The sequence below is a fragment of the Dicentrarchus labrax genome, unplaced genomic scaffold (assembly GCF_905237075.1).
Source record: "Dicentrarchus labrax unplaced genomic scaffold, dlabrax2021, whole genome shotgun sequence".
In the NCBI taxonomy this organism is placed as follows: domain Eukaryota; kingdom Metazoa; phylum Chordata; class Actinopteri; family Moronidae; genus Dicentrarchus; species Dicentrarchus labrax.
This window is the reverse complement of record NW_026136701.1, coordinates 10,848,651-10,871,548: the sequence shown is the minus strand read 5'-3', so window position 1 is coordinate 10,871,548 and position 22,898 is coordinate 10,848,651. Positions and strand designations below refer to the sequence as shown.

At 41.7% G+C, this 22,898-nt stretch overlaps 2 protein-coding genes across 5 annotated transcripts; one reads left to right on the top strand and one right to left on the bottom strand.

Annotated features, from left to right (window-relative positions):
* The first annotated feature begins 4,584 nt into the window (after positions 1 to 4,584).
* Positions 4,585 to 14,477, top strand: LOC127363442 (electrogenic aspartate/glutamate antiporter SLC25A12, mitochondrial). The gene is made up of 18 exons (XM_051399879.1): positions 4,585 to 4,680; positions 5,467 to 5,520; positions 6,910 to 7,055; positions 7,468 to 7,583; positions 8,001 to 8,140; positions 8,255 to 8,401; positions 9,193 to 9,331; positions 9,442 to 9,535; positions 9,653 to 9,737; positions 9,916 to 9,997; positions 10,114 to 10,272; positions 10,963 to 11,015; positions 11,341 to 11,421; positions 11,926 to 12,066; positions 12,218 to 12,356; positions 12,524 to 12,682; positions 12,779 to 12,869; positions 13,430 to 14,477. Exons 1-18 carry the CDS (start codon positions 4,669 to 4,671, stop codon positions 13,641 to 13,643), a joined length of 2,052 nt encoding a protein of 683 aa, XP_051255839.1. The 5' UTR covers positions 4,585 to 4,668; the 3' UTR covers positions 13,644 to 14,477.
* LOC127363449 (dynein, cytoplasmic 1, intermediate chain 2a) lies at positions 14,423 to 22,542 on the bottom strand. Of its 4 annotated transcripts, none has more exons than XM_051399888.1 (17): positions 22,388 to 22,542; positions 20,408 to 20,516; positions 20,195 to 20,318; positions 19,628 to 19,763; positions 19,171 to 19,233; positions 18,840 to 18,967; positions 18,669 to 18,758; positions 18,223 to 18,385; positions 18,033 to 18,132; positions 17,698 to 17,823; positions 17,400 to 17,546; positions 17,145 to 17,258; positions 16,924 to 17,057; positions 16,683 to 16,827; positions 16,449 to 16,589; positions 16,025 to 16,150; positions 14,423 to 15,862 (listed from the first exon to the last, which is right to left on the bottom strand). In XM_051399888.1, the coding sequence occupies exons 2-17, from the start codon at positions 20,513 to 20,515 to the stop codon at positions 15,761 to 15,763; spliced, it is 1,947 nt and encodes a 648-aa protein (XP_051255848.1). In that variant the 5' UTR covers position 20,516; positions 22,388 to 22,542; the 3' UTR covers positions 14,423 to 15,760. The 4 variants fall into 4 exon arrangements, with proteins under 4 accessions (XP_051255848.1, XP_051255855.1, XP_051255863.1 ...); XM_051399895.1 differs by having other exon boundaries at positions 19,628 to 19,712; XM_051399903.1 differs by lacking the exon at positions 19,171 to 19,233.
* Positions 22,543 to 22,898: the final 356 nt, after the last annotated feature.

The following is a 22,898-nucleotide window of genomic DNA, read 5'->3' as shown; positions in this document are numbered from 1 at the left end:
GTGTAGGATTTTGTGGCCTCTTGCACTGTAGTTGCAACTACCTCGCTTCATCCACCCCTTATAAGTGCAGAGGAGAAACTACAGTGGTCAAGAAATACTCACACACAGCACGATTCAGGTGATTATACACAAATAAAAACATACCAATGAATATTTGCTCTATGACATTTCTCCCAGTAGATCCTAACCTAAATGTGACACACATGACCTTTACAGTTTGGATCTGATCTGAATCACAGGGCGTATACACAAATCATTTTTTAATTTCTTCTAGCGAACTGAATTCTTTGTGCGTGCCTGAACCCGTCGTAACTGAAGTGAATGGTGTGCCGTGACTAAACATACAACAAAACATCCACCTCAAACGTCCCTGTAGAAACTAATTCAGCAGGTATGTCAGAAATAAGCCATCAGGGATGTGCTACGTAGCTCCTGCCTGAGACAGCAGCCCCCCACACAAACCTCTGTTATAAGGATATATAATGAATGCTCTGTAGCAGCGGTACCTGCAGACAGTAAGTCAGCAGCAGACGGAGGAGGACAGAGGACCTTGGCAGACGTTTCCACTTTCTGAGTGCTATTCTTGTTCAAATGTGAAGTGTGTTTTGGAAAATAAATTTCCCCCAGGGATTATTAAAGTATTTCTGATTCTGATTCTGATTCTGACCTCACATGGCTTTGATAATAAAATGTGAATATTCTTTTATGTCTTACACTTTACTTACAGTCACCAAATACTCATAATTGTGTTATAGTATCTTACCACTGCTAATAACCTTATACTGTCATTTTAGCTCACAAACTCATGCTATAGTGTGTTATGGATGTTTATAAGACATTATTCCATTTCAGAAACACTGTGGAGGAGTATAAGTACCTGGGGGTGTACTTTAATAATAAGTTGGACTGGACCAGAAATACCGAGGTGGTCTACAAGAAGGGCCAAAGCCGACTCTTTTTCCTGAGGAGGCTGAGATCCTTTAACATCTGCTGGACTATGCTGTTGTTGTGGCCAGTGCGATCTTCTTCGCTGTCACATGCTGGGGCAGTGGGCTGAGGGTCGCAGATAACAACAGACTTAACAAACTGATCAGGAGGGCCGGTGATGTCGTGGGGGAGGAGCTGGACACTCTGGCGACTGTGGCAGAGAGGAGGATGCTGTCCAGGCTTCAGTCCATCTTGGACAATGTCACACACCCTCTCTACGACACACTGGGCCAGCAGAGGAGCACCTTCAGCAGAAGACTCCTCTCACCCAGATGCACCACAGAGCGCCACAGGAAATCATTCCTGCCTGTGGTCATTAAACTCTATAACGCCTCCCTCAGAGAGTCAGACACCCCCCCTCTGTAATCTGACTCAAACATGGACAATCATTTTTTGCACTTTTTGCACACATTAAACTGTACATTTTATCTTTTATATATATATATATATGTTCTTAATATATGTTGTTTGTATATCTGGAGTTTGTAACAAAAATAAAAAAATTTCCCCCTGGGATTATTAAAGTATTTCTGATTCTGATTTAGGTATAAAGCATTATGAATATGAACTTATAATACATTATGTCTACCACTTACAATAGTTTCTAAACCTTGTTATAAGTTGTCATGATTATAAACACGTATAAAGAGCTTTATGAAGCTTTATAAAAGCATTATAATGTCTTATGAATGTGCTGAGAATGCATTATACACGTGACCTTCATAGAAAGGTTATGAGTTTGTGTCCAATTAATAGCCTAATTGTCATTTTTCTATAAACGTATTCGTATTTATCTCTTTGCCCATTAAATTTTGGATGTAAAAACAACACATTGGGATGGAACTTTTCATGATTTCTTCAATCTCCACTTTCATTTCTTGACAAAATCCCTGCAGCACTGGATAGTGCAGAAGAAATGGGAATAATCCCCCATCATCCCACATTTCCTTCAGCGCTGATAATGAACCTTTATCAGACATTTAAACTGTCAGAAGAGACCTGAAAAATCACCTTTTTATCTTCCAATCAAATTCTTTCCATAGATGATTGTTATTACCTATGTGGCAACTCATACAGAAATCTTCCCACGTCCTGTCCTCAGTAATTATCTCTTTCACACAGAGAGTATTTTCTGCCGTCCCAGCTGTTCACAATCTGTTGATGTGTTTTTTAGTTGGTAAATGTTTTTCTATTACCATAATAAAATGCTGTTCGATACCTGTTGGGTCTCTTTTCCCACTCTGTATGGATTGTAATGCAGTGCTTTGTTTGTAGGTATCAGAACAGTTAATTTGTAAACTGATATAAGAGTTGAAATATTTTATTTCACTACTCATGAATAAGCTGGTTTATTATACTCAGGCCTTCAGCTGCCCACTGTCTAAATCCACTATCCCACATCGATGGAAATAAATCCTTATTAATTCTTAACAAAGAGAGTACTCCTCCCCAGTCTATCTCTCACCATTTCCCTAATCCATTCATTCTTTATTTTAAGTGTTAGGGGTCTTATGTTGCTCATTTGTTGTTGCTATATACATTTGAATATTAGTTTATTTAGCAGAGTAAAAATAAACATGGGTATCCATATGTGTAGTCCATGGGCAGTATGTTCATTTTCACTGTATAAATACAGCCCATCCCATGTTGTTATGTATTTTTATTTATTTTAGTAGTTTATTATAATTTAAATGAGTTATGAATGAATGAATGAGAATGATTTATGTGGAGTTTGGTGTAAGTTTAATTTCCAGATATCTAAAACCCTGCTGAGAACTCCAAAACGACACTATATCATTTAGTTGTGAGGGCAAGGCTCCAGATATCATTATTGTATCAACGTGGTATCCTGATATACATTTGTATATGTATACAGACCCTATAAAAGTGCAGGAACTGAAGACAGAGGGAATAATAATAATAATAAAAAAAAAAACTGTCTCATGCTGAATCCATTAAATATCCACCAGGGGCTCAATACTAAGGGCAGAACTGGGGACAGTGAATCTCCCTACATGGTCACTCTTTGAGTCATATAATTTCAATATTGCAATTTATGTTAAATAAGTTAAATAAATAAAACACTTAATAATTAATTATTTATTAATTTGCTGCTATTGTGAATACACAAAGCATGATGGTTGTTTGAATGAAAAGCTTTCAGCCTTTAAAGCCTGGTGGTCTCCAGACTCAACCCCCACCCGTCTGAAACCAAACATACCCTTTCTAGCCTCTGTATGGGGCAACATTACCTCTTACAACAAATGACACTGACTGCAAACATTAAACAAAGTTAAGTAACAGCCCACTGCTGGTGCTGGTGTGCAGGTAGTGGAGAGACTGTTATAGGTTATAGGCCATCACCTTATCAGTGACAACAAACACTGCTGGGCTCATATGGACACCTCACCAAGGTCATCTAACATGAAATAGATTCAAAGGGAAAACATTTCTCAGCACAAAAGTAAACAATTGCTACATCTAGTGGATGGAAGTCAGTATGAAAAGACATAGTAGTGAAACCACAGGTGTTTCTACTAACATTGGCTCTGTTCTAGTGTCCCAACAGGCCGTGACAGTGTGACAGTGAGCGGTTACGGACAATAAATACACCCAGAAACACTGAATATGGCTTATAGCAGAACTTCATCTAAACCCGTCTCTCCATCTTCCCCATGAGGTCTGCTTGTGGAAGACAACCAGGAACATATGGGTCTGTTTTCATCTTTCAAACATATTGGACATGTGTCTCTCAGACAGAGTGGGACTGCTGCACTGAGGTCTTGATTAAAAATGTCTTTTGCTGTCCAAGTTATCCAGATTTAAAGATGTCCTCCAGGCATGTATTACAACTTTTATTCAAATAGTCTGCTTGCAACAGTAATGTGTGTCTGATATTTGTTTCTGCAAAAAAAAGTATAATTTCCACAAAAAGGAATCGACTCCTTCTACCTATGATGACCCAGAATCTATGACTATGCTAATTTGCTAAGATCCTCTCTAACCATTTCTAACAAGATGTCTCCTATTTCACTGTAAATATCCAGTGGACTTCCAGATAATTATTCTCGTAGGCCCTTAAAATCAGCTTTTCATTGAGCGAAGAGAAACTTCCCACATTCAGCAAAGGAGAAAATCCCTCCAGTGTCTGCACATACAGCATTCTGCACAGTGAAGCTCAAACCCAGTAGGAACAAAAAGAAAAACATATTTCTGAGTGGAGGAGGACTCTCTACTGCAGCATGTGTGTGTGTGTCTGTGTGTGTGTGTGTGTGAGAGAGAGAGAGAGAGAGAGAGAGAGGATACAGTATCTTTATCACAGCAAATCCTTTAATAATATTACCCTCAAGTAATCTGATGAATGAACTGTATTGATTGAATAACTGATATTTATATATATTTATATATTTATATATATATATTAACTGGCTGTAAGAAGTATTGATGCAGGTGTAACAGATCAATGTCACCTCATCCGATAAGGTCATATGATGTGTCACAGTAGTGGATTACAGCCACCTCTCATTGTGTATCCTGATGACGTTACTTGTAGTTACATGTAATCCGTTACTCCCCGAGCCCTGTCGCGCGGTTTCGTTTTCCGGCTGCCACTGCTACGCGTACAGATCGCGTGCGCTGCGCCCTGTGCACGCTCACTGTACGTGACGTCATCAAACCAGCATGGCGGTCAAGGTGACTTCAGGCATCGCTCTCTTAGCGATTTTCCAACCTCTGTTTGAACATGTCTGCATGTCTTCCGCTCGTTGTCTTGTGTAGGGTTTGTGAGGGCTAGACTCGCTGGTCCCGTCCGGGTAGAGTGCCTCTGAGGCGGTGTCCTCTGGGGCTGTAGCATCACTGGGCTAGCCGTCGCCGCCCGGCTGGCCTTGATGAGGCATCCACAACCTCGAAGTTAGCGAGATAATGCTAAACAAGCTATCGGACTGCTAACACTGCTGATAAAAACCACTAACGCTAGATGAAGTCTCGTCTTTTTCACAGCAGCCGACTGTTTGTCAGTTTGCTCTCATCCTTTTTGTTTTTCTTCTTCCTTTCTTTTTGCTGGTTTAAAGCTTAACATGTCATTGCCACGGTTTGTGTCCTCTTCCTGTGTGTAGTTTGTGCTTGCTAGCCGGCTACCCAGCTGTAACGTTAGATAGTTAAAGCTTGAATAGAGGTTCGGCTTGTTGGCTGGTCGATTGTTTAGCTAGCTGCTTGCTCAGCTTCATGGCAATGCCAGAGTGTAGTGTTTTATCTTTATTGTCGTTTATTGTGCCTGTCGTAGCGGGTGCTGTGTCTCCTTCACAGCAATGGTCGTTTCAAGGAGACCTAAACCCAAAGTAGCTTGTTTGTTTTGCTTCGTGTTATGTTAAGTACCTCTGCTTGCGAAATCTTAGGTTTGCTCAGCAGTTGTTTTGAAAATGTAAAAACACTCGCAGTGTCGCAATGTCATAATGTTATTTTTATTGTGTATTGTTTTAGGTGCAATCAACCAAACGCGGGGACCCGAGTGAGCTGAAAGCAATCTTCCAGAAGGTGAGGTTTTCATCCACACAATATCTGATTCAAATGTTTATTTTGTCAGTAATATGTGTGTCTATCTTGTACCTATCCACCAGATGTGTTTGTGAAGCAGCTCTGTATGTAGAAAACAGCTGTTTCCACTTGGTGAATGAGCTTGTAAGTTTGTCATGGGGTTTAAATTACAGCTTTAGCCACAGTTAAAGGTCCAGCACAGACTGCTGTTGCTACTTCAAAAAACAAATAACTGCAACTGAATAGCTTGTTGGTGATAATACTCATCATTTAGCCTAACATTGTTTTTTATTATGACATAAGTTGAATTGTGGTTCATATTTGTCAAGTCAGCAGCAGCTGCTGTAACTGGAGAGGTTGTTTAGATTCAATACTGGAAAAGGAAGTGTTTAGTGTCTGCTTTTCTCAGTGTCTGTCCGCTTTGATCATCATGACATGTTAAGGAAATATGTTGGGCTGTTGTACAAGATGTATGAGGATATTGTCATTTATAAGGCTGGATATCTTAGTCGGTAGAGCATCCGACTTTAATCGGAGGGTCTAGAGTTCAGGTCCCTGTTCAAGTGGTGTTTTCAGTTTTTGTTTCATTGTGTCCATTACAGCACAAGTAAGGACTTGCATGTCCTTGTACTTAACGGATCAGAGAGCACTGTGTCACACCGGTGCCCCTGTTACGTATTGGACCCCATTCTAAGGCTATTGCATGTCAGAGGCAGCGCATGACCATGAGATTTGCACGAGTGACTACAACAAGAATGTATTTGGTTAACATTCACCTTGCTCCACTGTCTTCTGCGTGCTGAGTGTGTGATCCACTGTGTGATTGTCTTGTGGGTGAGCAGTTGTCGGTATGCTGATATATATAGGTCAAATAGCTGACAGGCTCAAACCAGTGCACATCATTCATGTCATCTTGACATGTCACGACACAAAGTAAAGATAGCACTGGAATAAGTCAATGTAGTGTAGTAAGTAAAACATGGACCTGATAATGTTGTGTAATGTGCACAGCTTGTGACACTAGATTTTAACTAGTAAGAGTCTACAGTATACAGTGTAGTAGTGCTGACCTGTGGTTCACTCAAAGCCATGTACTTGTCATGCTCCACACTCATGCCTCTGAACGCTGATCAAACAGGCCATTGGCTATGGCACTGTGAATGTTAACAAAGCTGTTGATAACAGCGAATGGAAAGCCCCGCTATTGAGTTGGATTAACTTATGGTTATGTAAATGGTGCAAATAACGTACAGAGGTAATTGGAGGGGTAAAAGCATGCAATTGTTTTAATTAAAGTCACAGTTAGTTCACTTAGGGTTAAGGGAAAAGAAGTTGGCGCCTGTGAGGAGTTAGGCATATTTGCTGATGTTATTTTTTGTTTCTCCTCAGTATGCGAGTGTAGTGGACAAAGATGGAGAGAAGTTTATGACCCCAGGAGACTTTGTCCAGAGGTATCTAGGACTACACACGCAGATCCACCACAACCCCAAAACTGTACAGCTCATTTCTGCTGTGGCTGACACCACAAAGGACGGGTACGTACTGACAGAGAAACGGTGTGCACAAACACACACACACACACACACACACACACACACACACGCTTGCAAACAGCTTATCGTTACTAATTGGCTGTTTATTGAACCATGTCTGATCGGTACCTGCCATTACAACCACTAACAGATAAGATAAAGCTCTCAATGACTCCCATTTCCCAGACTGTTTGTGTATGCAGCCATATGTGTCATGTTTTTTTTAACCCATAAATTACATGTATGTGTGCATTTTTGTGTGTGTGATTGTGGTGAACCGGTCCTTTTTAATGAAGCATTACTGTATGATCTGATCTTGGCTTCATTCCAAAGTCAGCAGGGTTTTAGTTAAAGTGTTTAACAATATATCTTTTCTTCTCTTTCCCTTAAACCATATATACATCCACAACGGCAGGCTGATCTCGTTCCAGGAGTTTCTGGCATTTGAATCGGTGTTGTGTGCGCCTGACGCTCTCTTCATAGTAGCCTTCCAGCTGTTTGACAAGACTGGAACTGGAGCCATTTCCTTTGGTATGGCCCAATGTGTTTGTTGTTGTTTTTTTAGTTAGCTTTGAGCTCAATTCACACGTTTTCAGTGAATCCAAAAATATATTGTGTATTTATATTGTGTTTTACAATGTAAAAAAAAAAAAATATTTGTGTATTGAATCCATCCCAAATGTGTTTGTGTGCTGCGTCATCAGAGCAGTTTACAGGTTTTCCTGCGGTGCACTCTGGAGAAAGAATTTCCTAACGTGACATTGTTAACCAGATTAAACCTCGGTCTAAGTCATTGCACCTGAATGGACTTGCATAACCACTCATGCACAGTTTCTTCTTTTCCTTTCTTATGTCACACACTCAAAGCTTAATGTTATGGCAATAGTCAGGAATATTGATTACTGATTCCTTTTTTTGAACGTGTTTGTGTGTGTATTTGTGTTGCAGAGAATGTCCGGGACATCTTCAGCCAGACCACAGTGCACCACCACATTCCCTTCAACTGGGACTGCGAGTTCATCCGTCTGCACTTTGGGCACGACAACAAGAAACACCTCAGCTACCTCGAGTTCACCCAGTTCCTGCAGGTCCGCTGATTATACACACAGAGATTTATTGTTTTACCTATTTTTCTCTTTGTCCTTTACTCGACTATATTTGCACTCAGCCTTGTGGTGTCCTTTTTGTTTTTTCTTTTTTAGGAGCTGCAGCTGGAGCATGCACGCCAGGCATTTGCCCAAAAGGACAAAGGGAAGAATGGCGTCATCTCTGCCATGGACTTCAGTGACATTATGGCCACCATCAGACACCACATGCTCACACCTTTTGTGGAGGAAAATCTTGTCTCAGTGAGTGTTTGCTGACTGTAATTGGTTTAATTTGTCACTATGGCCACAGAGAATATTCAGTTCTGATTGACAGGAGGATGAGTGTTATTTTCAGAAAACCACTGACTGTTCTAAATTAATTTTCATAGCTGGAAGCTCACTCATTTCAGTTTTTACTAGGCTACGACTTCTCCCACTTTTTGGAATAGTTATATTCCAAGTCTAATTGGGACAAAAAGTTTTATTTTGCCCCAAAGTTTGAACAGTTTGAAACAGTGCTTGTGCTTTAATCACTGGCTAGTGGTGATATAATCTACTCTGACCTGTGGGGTTATGAAAATGTACACACCCAGCAGAGGTAATTCCTCATCTGCTTCGCATCTGTGGTTATTGACCTTAAAGGACAATACTGGTCATTTTCAGCTTGGTGCATTTCTAATCCTCCGTCCTCCTGTGATAGAAATGACAGGGCTGAATGTGGTGGTTAACACTGAGGTGTTATTCTGATTTACCTTCTTGTCACATAAAGTTAAATATGCTGCTATTAAGATTAGCTTTGTAGGAGTCTGTTTTGTATAAAGCTGAATTAAAAACATTGTTACTGTCAAAAGTTAAATTATTAAGGCTCAAGCCTAGGCTATAATAAAACAAATATGACCATACAGTAAGACAATTAAAGTAAAGGAGTAAAGTTACACCTTTGCCCTTGTCATAAAGAAAAGAAATAAAATACGGGGCAGTTTAAATGTACATAAGCTCATTCATACAGTAGTAAAATTAGTACCTGACCTCCCCTGCCTTTCTTCTACCAGGCTGCAGGAGGCAGCACCTCTCACTTGGTCAGCTTCTCGTACTTCAATGCCTTCAACTCCCTCCTGAACAACATGGAGCTGATACGCAAGATCTACAGCACGCTGGCTGGCACGCGGAAGGACACACTCGTGACCAAAGGTCAGATTGTTACATTACTGTGATGTTGCTTTTTAGCTTTTGCATGCGCGTCTCAGGGATGTCCATTTCATTATAAAACATAACCTTTTCTTATCTCTCTCTCTCTACAGAAGAGTTTGTTCATGCTGCCAACAAGTTTGGTCAGATCACTCCCATGGAAATTGACATCCTGTACCAGTTGTCAGGCCTGCACTCCCCCTCTGGGTAAACACTCACTCTGTTACTCAGTTTAAGTCTGTGATAGAGTCAGTCAGGTCAAACTTCACAGATTTTTACTGAAAAATATTATGAATAATGAGGAAATGAACATCTGTGTATCAGGCGCCTGAATCTTACTGACATTGAGAGGATAGCTCCGTTAGAGGAAGGATGTCTGCCCCACCACCTGGCTGAAACCCAAAAACAGGTACGAGGCTTGTGGCGGTCTGTGTGTGCAACTCTGAATATAATGGGTCTCATTCTATATTCACAACATGAAAGCAGGATTTGTGTTACATGAGAAACAAGAACAATTTACACTGATGGCATCATAAACAAGTTCATAATATAAAGTTAACATGGTCCCATATGTGACTTTCCGACAGGCCCATGGGGAAACTTCCAGGCCCATTTGGCTCCAAGTTGCAGAGTCGGCCTACAGGTTTACCCTGGGCTCCATTGCTGGAGGTGAGTTATCCTGTGGCCAGAGACAGATGGCTGTCTAATGCACACACACACACACGCAACTGATGTATCTAATTTGATGGATAGTATTTAGTCTGAATTTGTGTGTGTTTATATAGCTACGGGAGCGACGGCCGTGTACCCCATCGACTTGGTGAAGACTCGTATGCAGAACCAGAGGTCCACAGGATCCTTTGTTGGAGAGCTGATGTACAAGAACAGCTTTGACTGTGCTAAGAAGGTGCTTCGCTATGAAGGCTTCTTTGGCTTCTATAGAGGTAGGCCTGAAAGGCGCAGTACTGAAATGTCACCTGTATTATTCCGTCTGCAGTCACAACGACACTATTGGTGTTTAGTGTCCTTTCTTTTATTTTGTTCATTCATCTTAGCTCTGTGTTTCATCTTTCTCCACTTTAATGTTCTTTTTCCTCACCATGCTGTGAATTTCTAAAATACATATCATCATAAACTTGCAGTTAACTTCCTGAAAAAGCCTTTAACATGTAGTCGACTGTGTAGGTCTTCCCTGTTTAAATGTGAAACATACATTTGCTCAGTTGAAGCGTTTTATTTTATCCGACTCGTTCTTTTTCACCACTGATATAATTCACTTGAGCCAGATCAGAGATTCTCAGAGTATTTCAAACTGAAGACATCAACGGTTTTGTTAAACCGGTTCAAATATTTTCTATTTTTTTCTTGTTGAAGCGATGGAGCATCCGTCTTTCTAATAATCTAATAATAATCACCTATTAAGTGCGTACTTCCTTTCCTTTGTCAAGCATCGTCATCTTTCAGATCATTTAAAGCTCTGTCTAACTCTGTTGGTCTCCACCTTCACGTGTTTGACCTCACATCTTATTTTCGTTCTTATTTCCTTTTTATTTGTCCTCTCTTGCTCTTGTTTGCGCAGTAATACTAATGAAATGAGATTCTACTGTCACTCAATCCTCCATGATGCCCCACAGGTCTGGTTCCTCAGCTTATAGGTGTGGCACCTGAGAAGGCTATCAAACTCACAGTAAGTACCTCCCCTCACATACACAACACATAACGGCCTTTCACTCCATTTTCGGTTAGCATACACATTTGTTATGTTACATTGGTAATAATGATGTTATAGGAGCTTCTTCACCAAAGCTTAATTCATGATGATGATAAAATCCAACAAATTAAAAGAAAATTTGATGAAAAATACAGTATGAAGAAGCTTAAAATCAACATAAAAGTAAACATGTATAGGAAGACATCCCATTAATTTACAAAGGAGAGATGACACTGACTGTTTTTTGGCATTACTCTGGATTGTCTTTGGTCTCATGCTTGCTCGTGTTTGCGTCCCACAGGTGAATGACCTTGTAAGAGACAAGTTCACCGGAAAAGACAACACAATTCCTTTTTATGCTGAGATTTTGGCCGGCGGCTGTGTAAGTACCAGGTCCCGAAAAACTTCTGTTTCCTGCTCCATCTGTTTGTGAGTGCATAAATGAACACTAGATAAGAAAAAATGCTAATACAGTCAGTCAGCCAAGAGTGTGTGCCTCGTTCGTTGTAAAGCTCCTGCATGCAGTCTGTTTTATTTGTTGTATTAACTTGCAGAGTTCCGAATGAGATTACTAACAGTGGACTGCAAGTTGCATCCAGAGTTAAGTTGTCATTGTCCAATGCAACATGTTTTTTTTTTCTGTTTTTGTTTTTGATAGCGTTGTTCATCCTTACAAACATTGGCCCAGCACACCTTACCATCCGAGGAAATGGCAAAGTAAATGATTGCTCAGGATTTAATTTTTACTTTTAATACTTATCATGACCAAGACTTGGCTCGTATCCCTCAGCTGCGTATCTGTGAGATGCAGGAGCACTAATGTCTTTTTTTTTTTTGTGTGTGTAATGTATGTGTGAATAAGCTCTTCTTCTCCCCATTTATCCAGGCTGGAGGCTCTCAGGTGATCTTTACCAACCCTCTGGAGATTGTGAAGATTCGCCTGCAGGTGGCAGGTGAGATCACCACTGGACCTCGAGTCAGCGCAGTCAGTGTGGTCCGTGACCTGGGTTTCTTCGGGCTCTACAAGGTAATGTGTATTTCAGTATACCCCAATCTGCTCTCAGGCTGTCCACTGCTGCTTGCATGAGTAGGTTTCTTCTTACTCTGTGAAAAAACTTTCATTGTCTACTCCCAAGCACAGTCTCATACATCTGCCTGCTCTTTGTGTGTGTGTCTAGGGTGCTAAAGCATGTTTCCTGAGAGATATCCCTTTCTCGGCCATCTATTTCCCCGCGTATGCCCACCTCAAGACCCAGATGGCTGATGAACAAGGCAGGCTTGGAGCATTGCAGCTTCTCACTGCTGGAGCAATTGCAGGTAATATTGTGACCTAGAACGGCAGAAGCAGTCCGTCAGCGCTCATTCAGAACACGAACCACGACTCCCTGCGCTGTATTCTATGAAATGCTGCATGAGAGAAATGTATTGTGTCCAGCTGACACCACCGATGCATCATCTGACTTCTTTGTGACTCCATTTCCCAGGTATCCCTGCAGCCTCCCTCGTGACGCCTGCTGATGTCATCAAGACGCGTCTGCAGGTTGCAGCGAGGGCGGGACAGACCACTTACACTGGGGTCATCGATTGCTTCAGGAAGATTATGAAAGAGGAGGGATTCAGGGCTTTGTGGAAGGGAGCTGGAGGTGTGTGTTTGTGTACATCTGCATGCATAAACACTTTGTGTCTCGGACTGTCTTTGTTTGAACCATGTTGAACTGTGAACTCTCTCTCCTCTCCAGCTCGTATGTGCCGGTCTTCTCCTCAGTTTGGTGTGACTCTGGTGACTTATGAGCTCTTGCAGCGGTGGTTCTACGTCGACTTCGGAGGACAGTAAGTTGGTCTTTTGTTAAAAGGAGAGTGAGAAGTTAAGTTGCTTTTAGTTTAGCAAATTCGAGTCAAATTGAGAGACAGGATATATAACTCTTACGGCTTCACACTGCCTACCTGAGCAGCACTTAGGCTTTTATTGTACGGTATTTATCAAAGGCAAACTCAGTATAGAAAGATCAGCGGCAGTTATTATACCTGTCTCACTCTGCTGGACATATCAATTCACCAAACAATATTTTGTTTGTATTTTGTATTGCGATTAATCACATTCCACTTACATGATTGGATGATGCCTGTTGCACTAAAGAAAGGCAAATATAACTGCCCTACTTGGATTTAATAGTCTAGACTAACACACTGGCAGTGTGCAACTTCCTGGGTCGACAACAGGATACACTACTGTCTTATTTTCCATCATGACTCCTCAGAAGAGCATTTTATTACATAAAAAAAAAAGGATTGGATAAGAACATACATTTACATTTAACTAAATTTATATATCACAAATGCCATTACTGTCATGTAATGATCGCTTCTGTCCTCCTCTCTCCTTCCTGCAGTCGCCCAGCAGGGTCTGAGCCCACGCCCAAGTCTCGCATCTCAGAGCTTCCTCCGATTAACGCGGACCACGCTGGAGGCTACCGCCTGGCTGCAGCTACCTTTGCCGGGGTGGAGAACAAATTCGGCCTCCACCTTCCCAAATTCAAGTCCTCTGGTGTGGTTTCCATACATCACCCAGAGCCAGTCACTGCCACGCCGGCTCAGGCCCCATAGAGGTCTGAATCACCATATCACTTTGCCATCCCTCTCCTCCACTACCAGGAGCCAGACACTTAGATAGATACACAAACAAAACGCACACAGTTAAAACACACTCCACAAATAGGGGGGCGTTAACTTAAGAACGATTAACACCAGCCTGTTACTCTCTCTAGAGTGAAGGTGTGCTCCGCTGGTCCCCAGCCAGTGGTGGGGGGTAGTGGTGGGGTGGAGAGCTGGTTGCAGCTGTGGGTGTAATCAAGTAGACGGCGGCGGGACCAGAGCACTGACTGTGTGGTATCTTCAGTGGCTGCACGCTCCTGGCATCTCCATCTTTTGTGTTCTTCTCTCCAGAATTTGTATAAAACTGAGCTTCCGGCAGTCCTCTATCTCTTTCATGAGTAGCTGATATGATTTTTATTCTGTTTTCTGTCTGATACTCTGTGTCAGTAGGACTTCTCTTATTGGACAGTGGGCATAGAAAATACTAGATTGGCCAGCATGGTGCGTGGGGCTTCACTTTCAGTTGGTCCTCACACAGGGCTAAATACTGTACATATTGTATAACTGTACTGAGACAGCACATGGACAGGAAGAAAATGTTACAAGACAAAGCTCCGTCACCGTCAGTATCATTATACAGTTAGTGTAATGTTATGGCAACGTGGGGCCTTTGGTCCTGGCCTCTGAGAATCACCCTTACTGATGTACAGAACTTTTCAATTAAGTGTTTTCTTGATAAAACAAGAATCATGAGCAGAGAATTAGGTATTAATAAATTAAATGTATCAGAATTCAGTCATTGTATTTTATTGAAATAAATCATCCATATGGTTTTAATTTTAACAATATGTCTCGACTTTTATTCCAATGAAAAAGCGCAACCATTAACTGTATCAGGAACGGTAACAGGGGAGAATACAGTACAATTAGACTATGCAGAATACTGATCTTGTTCATGTTATATCAAATATGGTTGCTACAGTGCGTTTTTAGCTCATTCTAAACATTTAAATAGAAAGCGTTGGAGGCTGAAAGTTTTACCAGCCTGTCGAGGTTGGACTGCTGCATCCTGGATGGAATGAAGAATAGGATGGAAAAGAAAACTAATGAAAAATTAACTTATGTTCTGTGTTAAAAAATAGTTTCCAACCCCAACTTTACATCTCCATTTAAAACTTAATGTAGTGTATTTAGATCCTCTTAAAGAGGACAAGTCAGGAAACTGTTTACTACTACTCATTACACAGAGTATAAAACAATAACCTTTGGTACAGAAAAATGTCACTTTAACTGTACTAGTGTCAATAAATTCAAGGCAAGTATAGTAACGGATTTTGCCTGGTAAAAAGTTTTGTAGTGCGAATTTTAGGAATGTACTACTCAAGCTCTTAGTACAAAGCAGCATTTTTTTTTAAACAATACACAGAATATTTAAATAAGTGCAACCACCAGAATAAATATTAAATATCGTAGTGGTCAAAATGTAAGAATGCCACACTTCTGCACAGGCCGGTGTGTGCATGTGTCAGCACGAAAGCTGTTTTAGTCATCAAATCAAAGTGCTGCTGAGGGTAAAGGATCTGATAGTGATATGTCAGCGTTTCCTTTTTTCCCTGTTCAGACACTTTGCCAGCCATGTGCAAAAGTGTGTCTGTAAAATATTAAAACATGTAAAAACACTCAAATGGTAAGAAAAAGGTGCAAGTACAAAGGTTTGCATATTTAAAAAAGAACTGAGTTGGTTGAGGCCTCAGGAGAAGAGCAGTTTCTTGGAGCCCTGAGGATGTTATCAAAGCTAGAGGTTTAGAGTGTACAGCCACATCTATGCTGAAAATCACATCCCTGTATTCTTTCAACCACTTCACCGTGGCTTCTGTACTACTACTGCTACACCTGACATTCATTGTTCCTACAAATGTACTCTAAAACTCTTCAAGACACTTTGAAAAACACATCTAAAACTCGTCTAAAACTGTCTTTTCTATCCCTTCTAGCTCTGCACATCTCCTCAGGCCAATTCATGTTGTAGTAGGTGGAAAAGCTGGAAGCCAGTGTTGTGTAGTGTGCTATAGGTGTTGAGTGTACAGGAGAGAAATTTATGAGCAGTTGTCAGCGTGGGGTTTGTAACATCAGACGTTGGCCAGTTCGTCGGCTTCATCTCGGTTCTCGTTGATCTCAGCCAGCGTCCTGACGAAGCGCGTCCACTCATCAGCCTTTGGCACGCAGATTTGCTGCAGAAAGACAAAGGAAGACACATCCAACAATGTCAAAGAAAGTTTAGAGAAAGAGACAGCGCCTGAATATCTGAACCAATATCGTTTGTTTTCAGTAGTATAACTGAAGGGCGGTAAATTAGAATATACCCAAAAGCATAATATAGGACGACATCTTACCTCCCCTACATCGTAGACCTGCACCTGTCCTTCCGAGTCCCCAGTGGCGATCTCTTTGCCAGAGTGAGCCCATCTCACACGGTTCAGTGCTGGAGCCCCCTCCACATACACACTGGCTGTAGGAACCTAAAAAACAAACACCAGCTTACAAAGAAGCAGATTCATGGATGTCCTGCAGGCTAATCAATCTAAGACAATCACATATGATTTATCTGTACTTGAGGGATACTTTCTTTTTGCTTCCTTGCCAACATTGATACCACTCTCATTTGGTTCCATTAAATATGTATTTTACACTTTACTGTACAGATATGAGAGTGGTATCGATCTACTTATCTAGCTCTCAGCAAGAAAGGGAATATGTACATTCCTTTAAAGGGTGAAATTAAGGTCTCAGGTTTCAGCGCATTGTTTGTTTGCATACTTCTGTATCATTGTTGAGGTTCCACAGGTCCAGGCGTCCAGCGAGGTCCACACAGGCAAACAGAGCGGGGTGTGTTGGAGACCACATGGCATCATAGACATAGTCACAACTGTCCTCGAACGAGTACAACGGACGGGTGCTCTGAGCAGAAGGGCAGCAGGAGAAAATGATTAACATTAAGAAACACGACTAATAGTGCGTCGAATAGTGTAACTGTGACTGTAAATGTCTCACCTTAGTGCTCCAGAGTTTGACGGTCCAGTCAAAAGAGGAGGAGATGAAGAGATGAGAGAAGTCAACAGGTCCTCCGGCACTGTGACAGCTCAGTCCGGTCACCGGACCATGATGGCCCTCGAACACCTCAGTGATACCCGCCTTACTGCAACGCACACATAAAAATAACTTCTACTAAATTACCTTCTTTTCCTCAAGTCTTTTAACGGCGTTTAATAGGCAGAGGACAAAGGTCACTCACCTCCCATGGCGACAGGCTGTGTAGACAGAGCCGTCCTCACTCCCCACCACAAAGTTGTTCACGTCGCCCAGAGGAAAGGCCATGGAGGTGACGGCCACCGCTTTGCTCTGTTTGAATACCAGCTCCAGACTGTCCTGCAGGGAAAACACACGCAACCTCAGACTCTCTGACAAACAAGCTGATATTTACTACAGCATATCTGTACATCGTGTTCAGTGTACCTGTGGCTGGGAGAGCATGTCGAGGCTCCAGGAGCACATTTTGCCATCAGTGGAAATGCTGATCAGGTTGTTAGCGTTTTGGGTTCCTACCACGTTAACACAGTAGACAGGGTGCTGGACACAGCAGAGCAGTTAGAGGAGTTAAGACAACACAGTTCAGTTCACAGAGTACAGTTACCAAGGAAACCATGGAAAGATGTAAAGAAAAAAGTGACACTGTGTGTAGACGTTGGTGTGTGAGCTCCAGTGCATTACTGTGTGTGCAGCTGCAGACAGGGGAGTTCTCTGAACAGGGGTGCGCTTGTTGCTCCTGTTGTCCCACAAGACAATCTGTCCGGAGTACGTCCCACCCACCACTAGGTTGGGGTGAAACTTTGCAAACCCGGCTGACATCACCTCTGACTGGAGGAAGAAAATAACACAATTTAAAGATGTCTGCATAACTATTTGGTTGTATTAAGCTTAGAACAATTTATTTTACAATGTCAACTTAAGGAGAATGTCCTTTATGCCAGTGGACTGTAGGGCAAATGCATGTGAATTATTTCCTAACCTGGCAGTGGAAAATGTACTCGGGTGTGTCCTTCTTGTACTTCATGTTCCAGACCAGTGCCACTCCATCAGGCTCATGGGGAGCATCCTCGTTGTTGTTATAAGAGGCCACCAGCAGCTCTGGATACTGAGAGGAACATGGCAGCCATATTTAGATGCAGAGAAGAAGCAGTGAGGCAAGGTAAGAATGAATCAACATATTATTTACAGTTGATTTCTTTAGTCCAACTGTGCGCACACATGCTCTCTCTGTCACTTAGAGTCAACATATTGGGAACAATAGGGTGTCAAGGTTAGATAGGAGAGGGTTAAAGCTGTGTGAGTGTTCTCACCCACCTGAGGAGACCAGTCGAGACAGGTGACCACTCTGTTTTTAGTCCAACGCTCATCTGCAAACTGTCTGTTCAGAACCAGCTTTGCACCTGCCTGCAAGTCACTGCGAGGGACCAAAAAAAAACAAAAAACAAAGTCAACCCTGCCTATCCATCTGTTTATCATTTAATAAAAATTTTTTCATGTGCCTCACCCCTCCTTATCCTCTAGATCTCTGCCGCTGTAGTCGAAGCAGACGTCCACCTGCTCGGCCAGAGCTCTCTCCACAATTCTGCTGCCTCGCTCAAAAAATGACAAGAACTCTCCAGAGTGCAGGACCTGCAGCTTCTCTTCTTCTGTCAGCTCTTTGGGAGTGTCTATACACACAGATAATTCAATAGCAGATAGGGAAAAATACTAGAAAGGACCTTGCTTTCTAGTAACATATTGACAGAAAGATAGAAAGTAGCCCAAAATCATTACTTAAAAGCACAAATCTGGTATGGTAGGAGGAAACTATTTGTTCCCATTAATCAGCATTACTAAAGCACAGCTGATTACCTGGCACAGTTATTGGTATTAACAACTAGGTCATTAATTAGGCCATTAACAGCCAGCACACACAATGAAAGTTTATATGTTTACATCTTTTGTCCTTACCCTCATCCTGCTGTTCGCCCTGTTCATCCTTCTCCTCCTGGGAGTCCTCTGCTGGTGGGGGAGCAGTTATCTCCTCATCCTCTTCCTCATCTGGAATATGTTTTTATTCAGTTTTGATTCAGCAAAGGTAAACGGTTGGGAAAACATGCGTCTGTGTCTAAGTCTGTTCACCTGCTTTTTGATCGGTGTGCGTCTGTGCTTCAGTGGGTGTCTGTGTTTCTTTGCAGTAAGACACCATTTCCTTTGGAAGAAAGTCCACCTGGGTCACTTTGGACATGCCCAGTCTCACAGCTCCTCGTCTAAACAAACACATATACCATTGTGGAAATAAGCATTCACACATGCACAAGTTTGTCTTACGAAGCAGAACTGAATGCAAATTTTACATGTAGAGACATAAATAATGATGTACAAACATAATTACTACATTTAGACAAATCTAAGATGAAACCACAAAAACTGAATAAAGCCGAAAGACAAGCTAAAGGAGGAGGAGCAGTACCCCATGAGCTCAGAGTCGGAGTGGAGTTGCAGAGTAGAGGGGTCAGGATCCCAATGCAATGTCCTTATACAGCCAAACCACCAGACGGTGTTAGTAAGAGAAAGACAGGACAGACAGAAAGAAAGAGGAAAACAAAGAGGATGAAACCAAACGCAGAAGACGGGCAAAAGGTGAGCCATATACGGGACGTTAAAGATGGGAAAGACAGCAAACCAAGAGGGAGAAAGACAGAGAGAGAAGAAGAACGAAGTGCGTGTTAATTGAGAAACGTCAGCGTGCCGGTGAAAAAGCAAAGAGGAGACATGTCAGAATTCATCAAGTATATTTTTCATGTTAACATACACACACTTGGCATGCAGGTACAACCCAACATTACATAAAAATGACCTAAACAACCAATCTCCATCTCACTCTCACTCTCTCTCTCACACACACACACACACACACACACACAGACCTTGGTCCTGCGTTTCCGTCTCCAGAATCTTGGCTTCCTGCATCGCTGCCCACTGATTTGTTGGAGGGAGACATGGGGGCGGGGACTAGGTAGTGAAACAGACATGTATCTTCTGTTACTACCCTCAGGGGCTGAGCTGTGAGCGTGCGTGTGTGTTTGTAAGTGTGTCATTTGATGAATGGGCGAGGAAGTGAGGGAGAGAGTGAGAGAGTGAGAACGTGAGGGAGGAAGTGAGGTATGAAAGAAGTGTGTCAATGAGTGTGTGAGTGAATGAGTTTGCATGCAGTAAGGAGGACAACACACAAAAGGACAAACAAAGGGGAGAGAAGAGAGAATGAAAATAAATGGCAGGCAGGTTTAGGTGTCATGCACAACAGTTATATAAAATGTTCAGATATTGTGGGAGGTGAGGGGGCGGTGTGGCAGTGACGGAAACCAAGCCAGACAGCAAAGTTAGAGGTGACATTTAGAAACACTGAAAATCCATCGAACAAACGACCAGAAAGTGATGGAAGATAAGTGAGGGTGAACAAGAAGAACAGAAGCATGCTGGTGTTGCGTGTTTACCGTGGTGTATGTCAGGGGTAATGCCAACACTCTGCAGCAGAGCCTCCGCCTCCCTCCTCTTCCTCTCCAGGTCAGAGTCTTCAGAAGAGCCGCCACCCGCCTCGACTCCACGCTTGGAGTCTCCCTACAGAGTACAGGACAAGCTGTAGCCTATCAGGTTCCTCGGGGATATGTGAAATTCGAGGCGTTGGGTTTTTTGTTTCTACCACTTACATCCTTCTTTTTCTTCTCCTCTTCTTTTCTCTTCTTCTCCTCTCGAATCTGGGCGATCCGTTGTTTCTTCCTCTCCAGTTCAGCCTTCAGCTCACTCTTGTCAGACATACTGTGGGAGGGAGATTTTTTGAGTTTTTATCAGTTATTTAATCTTAGCTTATTTATTTGCTTCCCTCATAATAAGCCTGAAGTAAATGCCTGAATACTAGGCTTATAGGGTGTTTAGTATTGCTGCAACTAACAAATATATTCATCATCCATTAATCTGCCAATTGTTTTCTGATTGATTAATTGTTTGGTCTTTGAAAAGGTCAAAAAATTGTGAAAAATGCCCGTCACAGAGTGTCATTCAAATGGAGGACCAGAGTTAAAGCTTCAGTGTTGAAAACATCATGTCCTTGAGCAATACACAGAGTCTGTACAAGTGTAGCCATTCCTGTACTGGAGACAAAGCAGGGGGGGGGGAATCTCTATAAAGAAATCCTTACGTATGACATTATTGTTATTAGATTATAATCATTTAATCGCCCTGATTTCCCTGTGAGTCCACATGAGCACTGAATCTATGTACAATCCAACACTAATTTGTGAATGACTCAACCCTGAGCAAGAAGACTGTTTGGGCTGAGGCGATCTAATTGCAAACGCTTCAAAACTACACTGCAGATCTATTTTAGAGCTGAACTGATTAGTCAATGGACAGAAAATAAATCAACAACTAAACAGTTTTCAAGCAATACCAAACATTCTTAGTTCACAGCTTCTCAAATGTGAACATTTCATGCTTTTCTTTCTCATACATAGTAGTAAAATAAATATTGTAGAATGACTGTTGGATAAAACATGGAATGATATTTTATATACAATTGAAAAAATCTTCAGATTAATCGATAATGGATGCCGCCATTCTCTATTTGATGCAATTGTATCTTAAACACATAGAAACACTTTGACATTTTAATCATGCAAGTAGAAGGAAGCTTTTCCTGGCTTCCTTTATCCAGGTTGAGGACAAGCTTGTCGAAAACACTTCAAAAAGGCGGGTGCTTGAGTGACAAAGATATATTTAACAGCTGCAAGGTCAGTCGTCAGACATTAGAAATTCTGGACAGCACCACAAGATGCCTTTTTGTTAGGGAAGTTGTGCTTTGCCTTGTGACTTTTCCAGTGTGCAAACTGCACTTATCAGTGGTAGCAAACTGAAGACTGATGTGTGGACCAGTGGCTGTGCAGCATTACAGTAGCCCTGGGCCTGTCATCCTGGTAACATGTGAACACCAACCATAACAATATCCTCTTTATCTGTTTTCTCCGTGATTTCATGGCTAACCACGACTGACTGAGAGGGATTATTATTCCAAAAAATATACAAACTGAATATATGCTATTGGGCTAGAAACTTATGACTCCCACACTTATATATTTTTATCCCAAAAAATAAATAATCTTCATTTTGTTTATCCTAACTCTCGTTCGTACAGTACAAGTCAGAGCTAGCAGCGTTTTGAATAATGGCGCAGCTAACTAAGGTTAGTAAAGTCTACATATAAACCCAACAACTACAAACTGGACACATTCATGTTTTAATCCTATTAAATTTGAGTCCATAACAGTTGGACAACCGAGATGCTCCAACACCACTCCGCCTAAACACATAAAAAAAACCTAGCAATTATGTGCACTTCACCTCATGTTTCTTCGTTATAAGTCGCAAATTCAGCGAACCTTTCGTGTTATGAAGGCTTTTTCTGCTGGGTCAAGGATACAAGCACACATTTTTATACTGTCGTTAGCGAACGGCTCCACTGTCAGATAGCTTAGCTGTGTTAGCATGCTAATCTCCATGGCAGCCGGCGGGCCTGCTGTTATAATAGGAGACTAACGGTTGCACCGCAAACCAACGCCCGAGCCGCTCCGCCTCACTGTCGCGGTGGCTGACACGGATACAAGAAGCTCCGTTATGAAGGCAGATTAAAATACCTGATATCAGGCGGTGGATTTAAACAGACAGGTGACAACAGAATCCAGTTTCGTGAGCGTTAGGGCTGAAGAGAAGTGATGATGATGATGGAGGAGGCTGATGATGCTGGAAGAGAGTACTTTACTCCGCTGCGGTCTTCTTCTTCGGCGGTTGGTCGCTCAACCGTCCGAGTGGAGTATTAGCGCCCCCTATCGGCTAATAATACCTCTAAAGTCTAAATATTAGAAAGGTTTTGATGAGTTGGTTAAAGTATCACAAGTACAGTAAGTGTAATATTCATAATGCAGAATTTCAGAAAATCAAATAAAATGGGTGGAGTCAAATTTATCTAATTGTACTGTTCAGCTATTTAATCAAGAATATTTTTTTTTATCTTTAACTTAATCTTTAAAGTAACTACTAAATTCAGCTGTCAGATAAATTTTATCTTTATATTTTTTTAATTTAGAAAATAATAAATCTAATGGTAGTGGGGAATTATATATATATATATATATATATATATATATA

What these genes read in the sequence shown, in the direction of transcription:
- LOC127363442 (XM_051399879.1), top strand. An exon ending in TGGCTGAAACCCAAAAACAG is followed by an intron (nt 9,738 to 9,915) that starts GTACGAGGCTTG and finishes ACTTTCCGACAG; the next exon opens with GCCCATGGGGAAACTTCCAG. An exon ending in GTTTCTTCGGGCTCTACAAG is followed by an intron (nt 12,067 to 12,217) that starts GTAATGTGTATT and finishes GTGTGTGTCTAG; the next exon opens with GGTGCTAAAGCATGTTTCCT.
- LOC127363449 (XM_051399888.1), bottom strand. Translation starts at nt 20,515, where the DNA reads ATGTCTGACAAGAGTGAGCTGAAGGCTGAACTGGAGAGGAAGAAACAA. An exon ending in TACCCCTGACATACACCACG is followed by an intron (nt 19,764 to 20,194) that starts GTAAACACGCAA and finishes GCACGCTCACAG; the next exon opens with CTCAGCCCCTGAGGGTAGTA. An exon ending in TGTCTGCAGCTGCACACACA is followed by an intron (nt 17,259 to 17,399) that starts GTAATGCACTGG and finishes TGCTGTGTCCAG; the next exon opens with CACCCTGTCTACTGTGTTAA.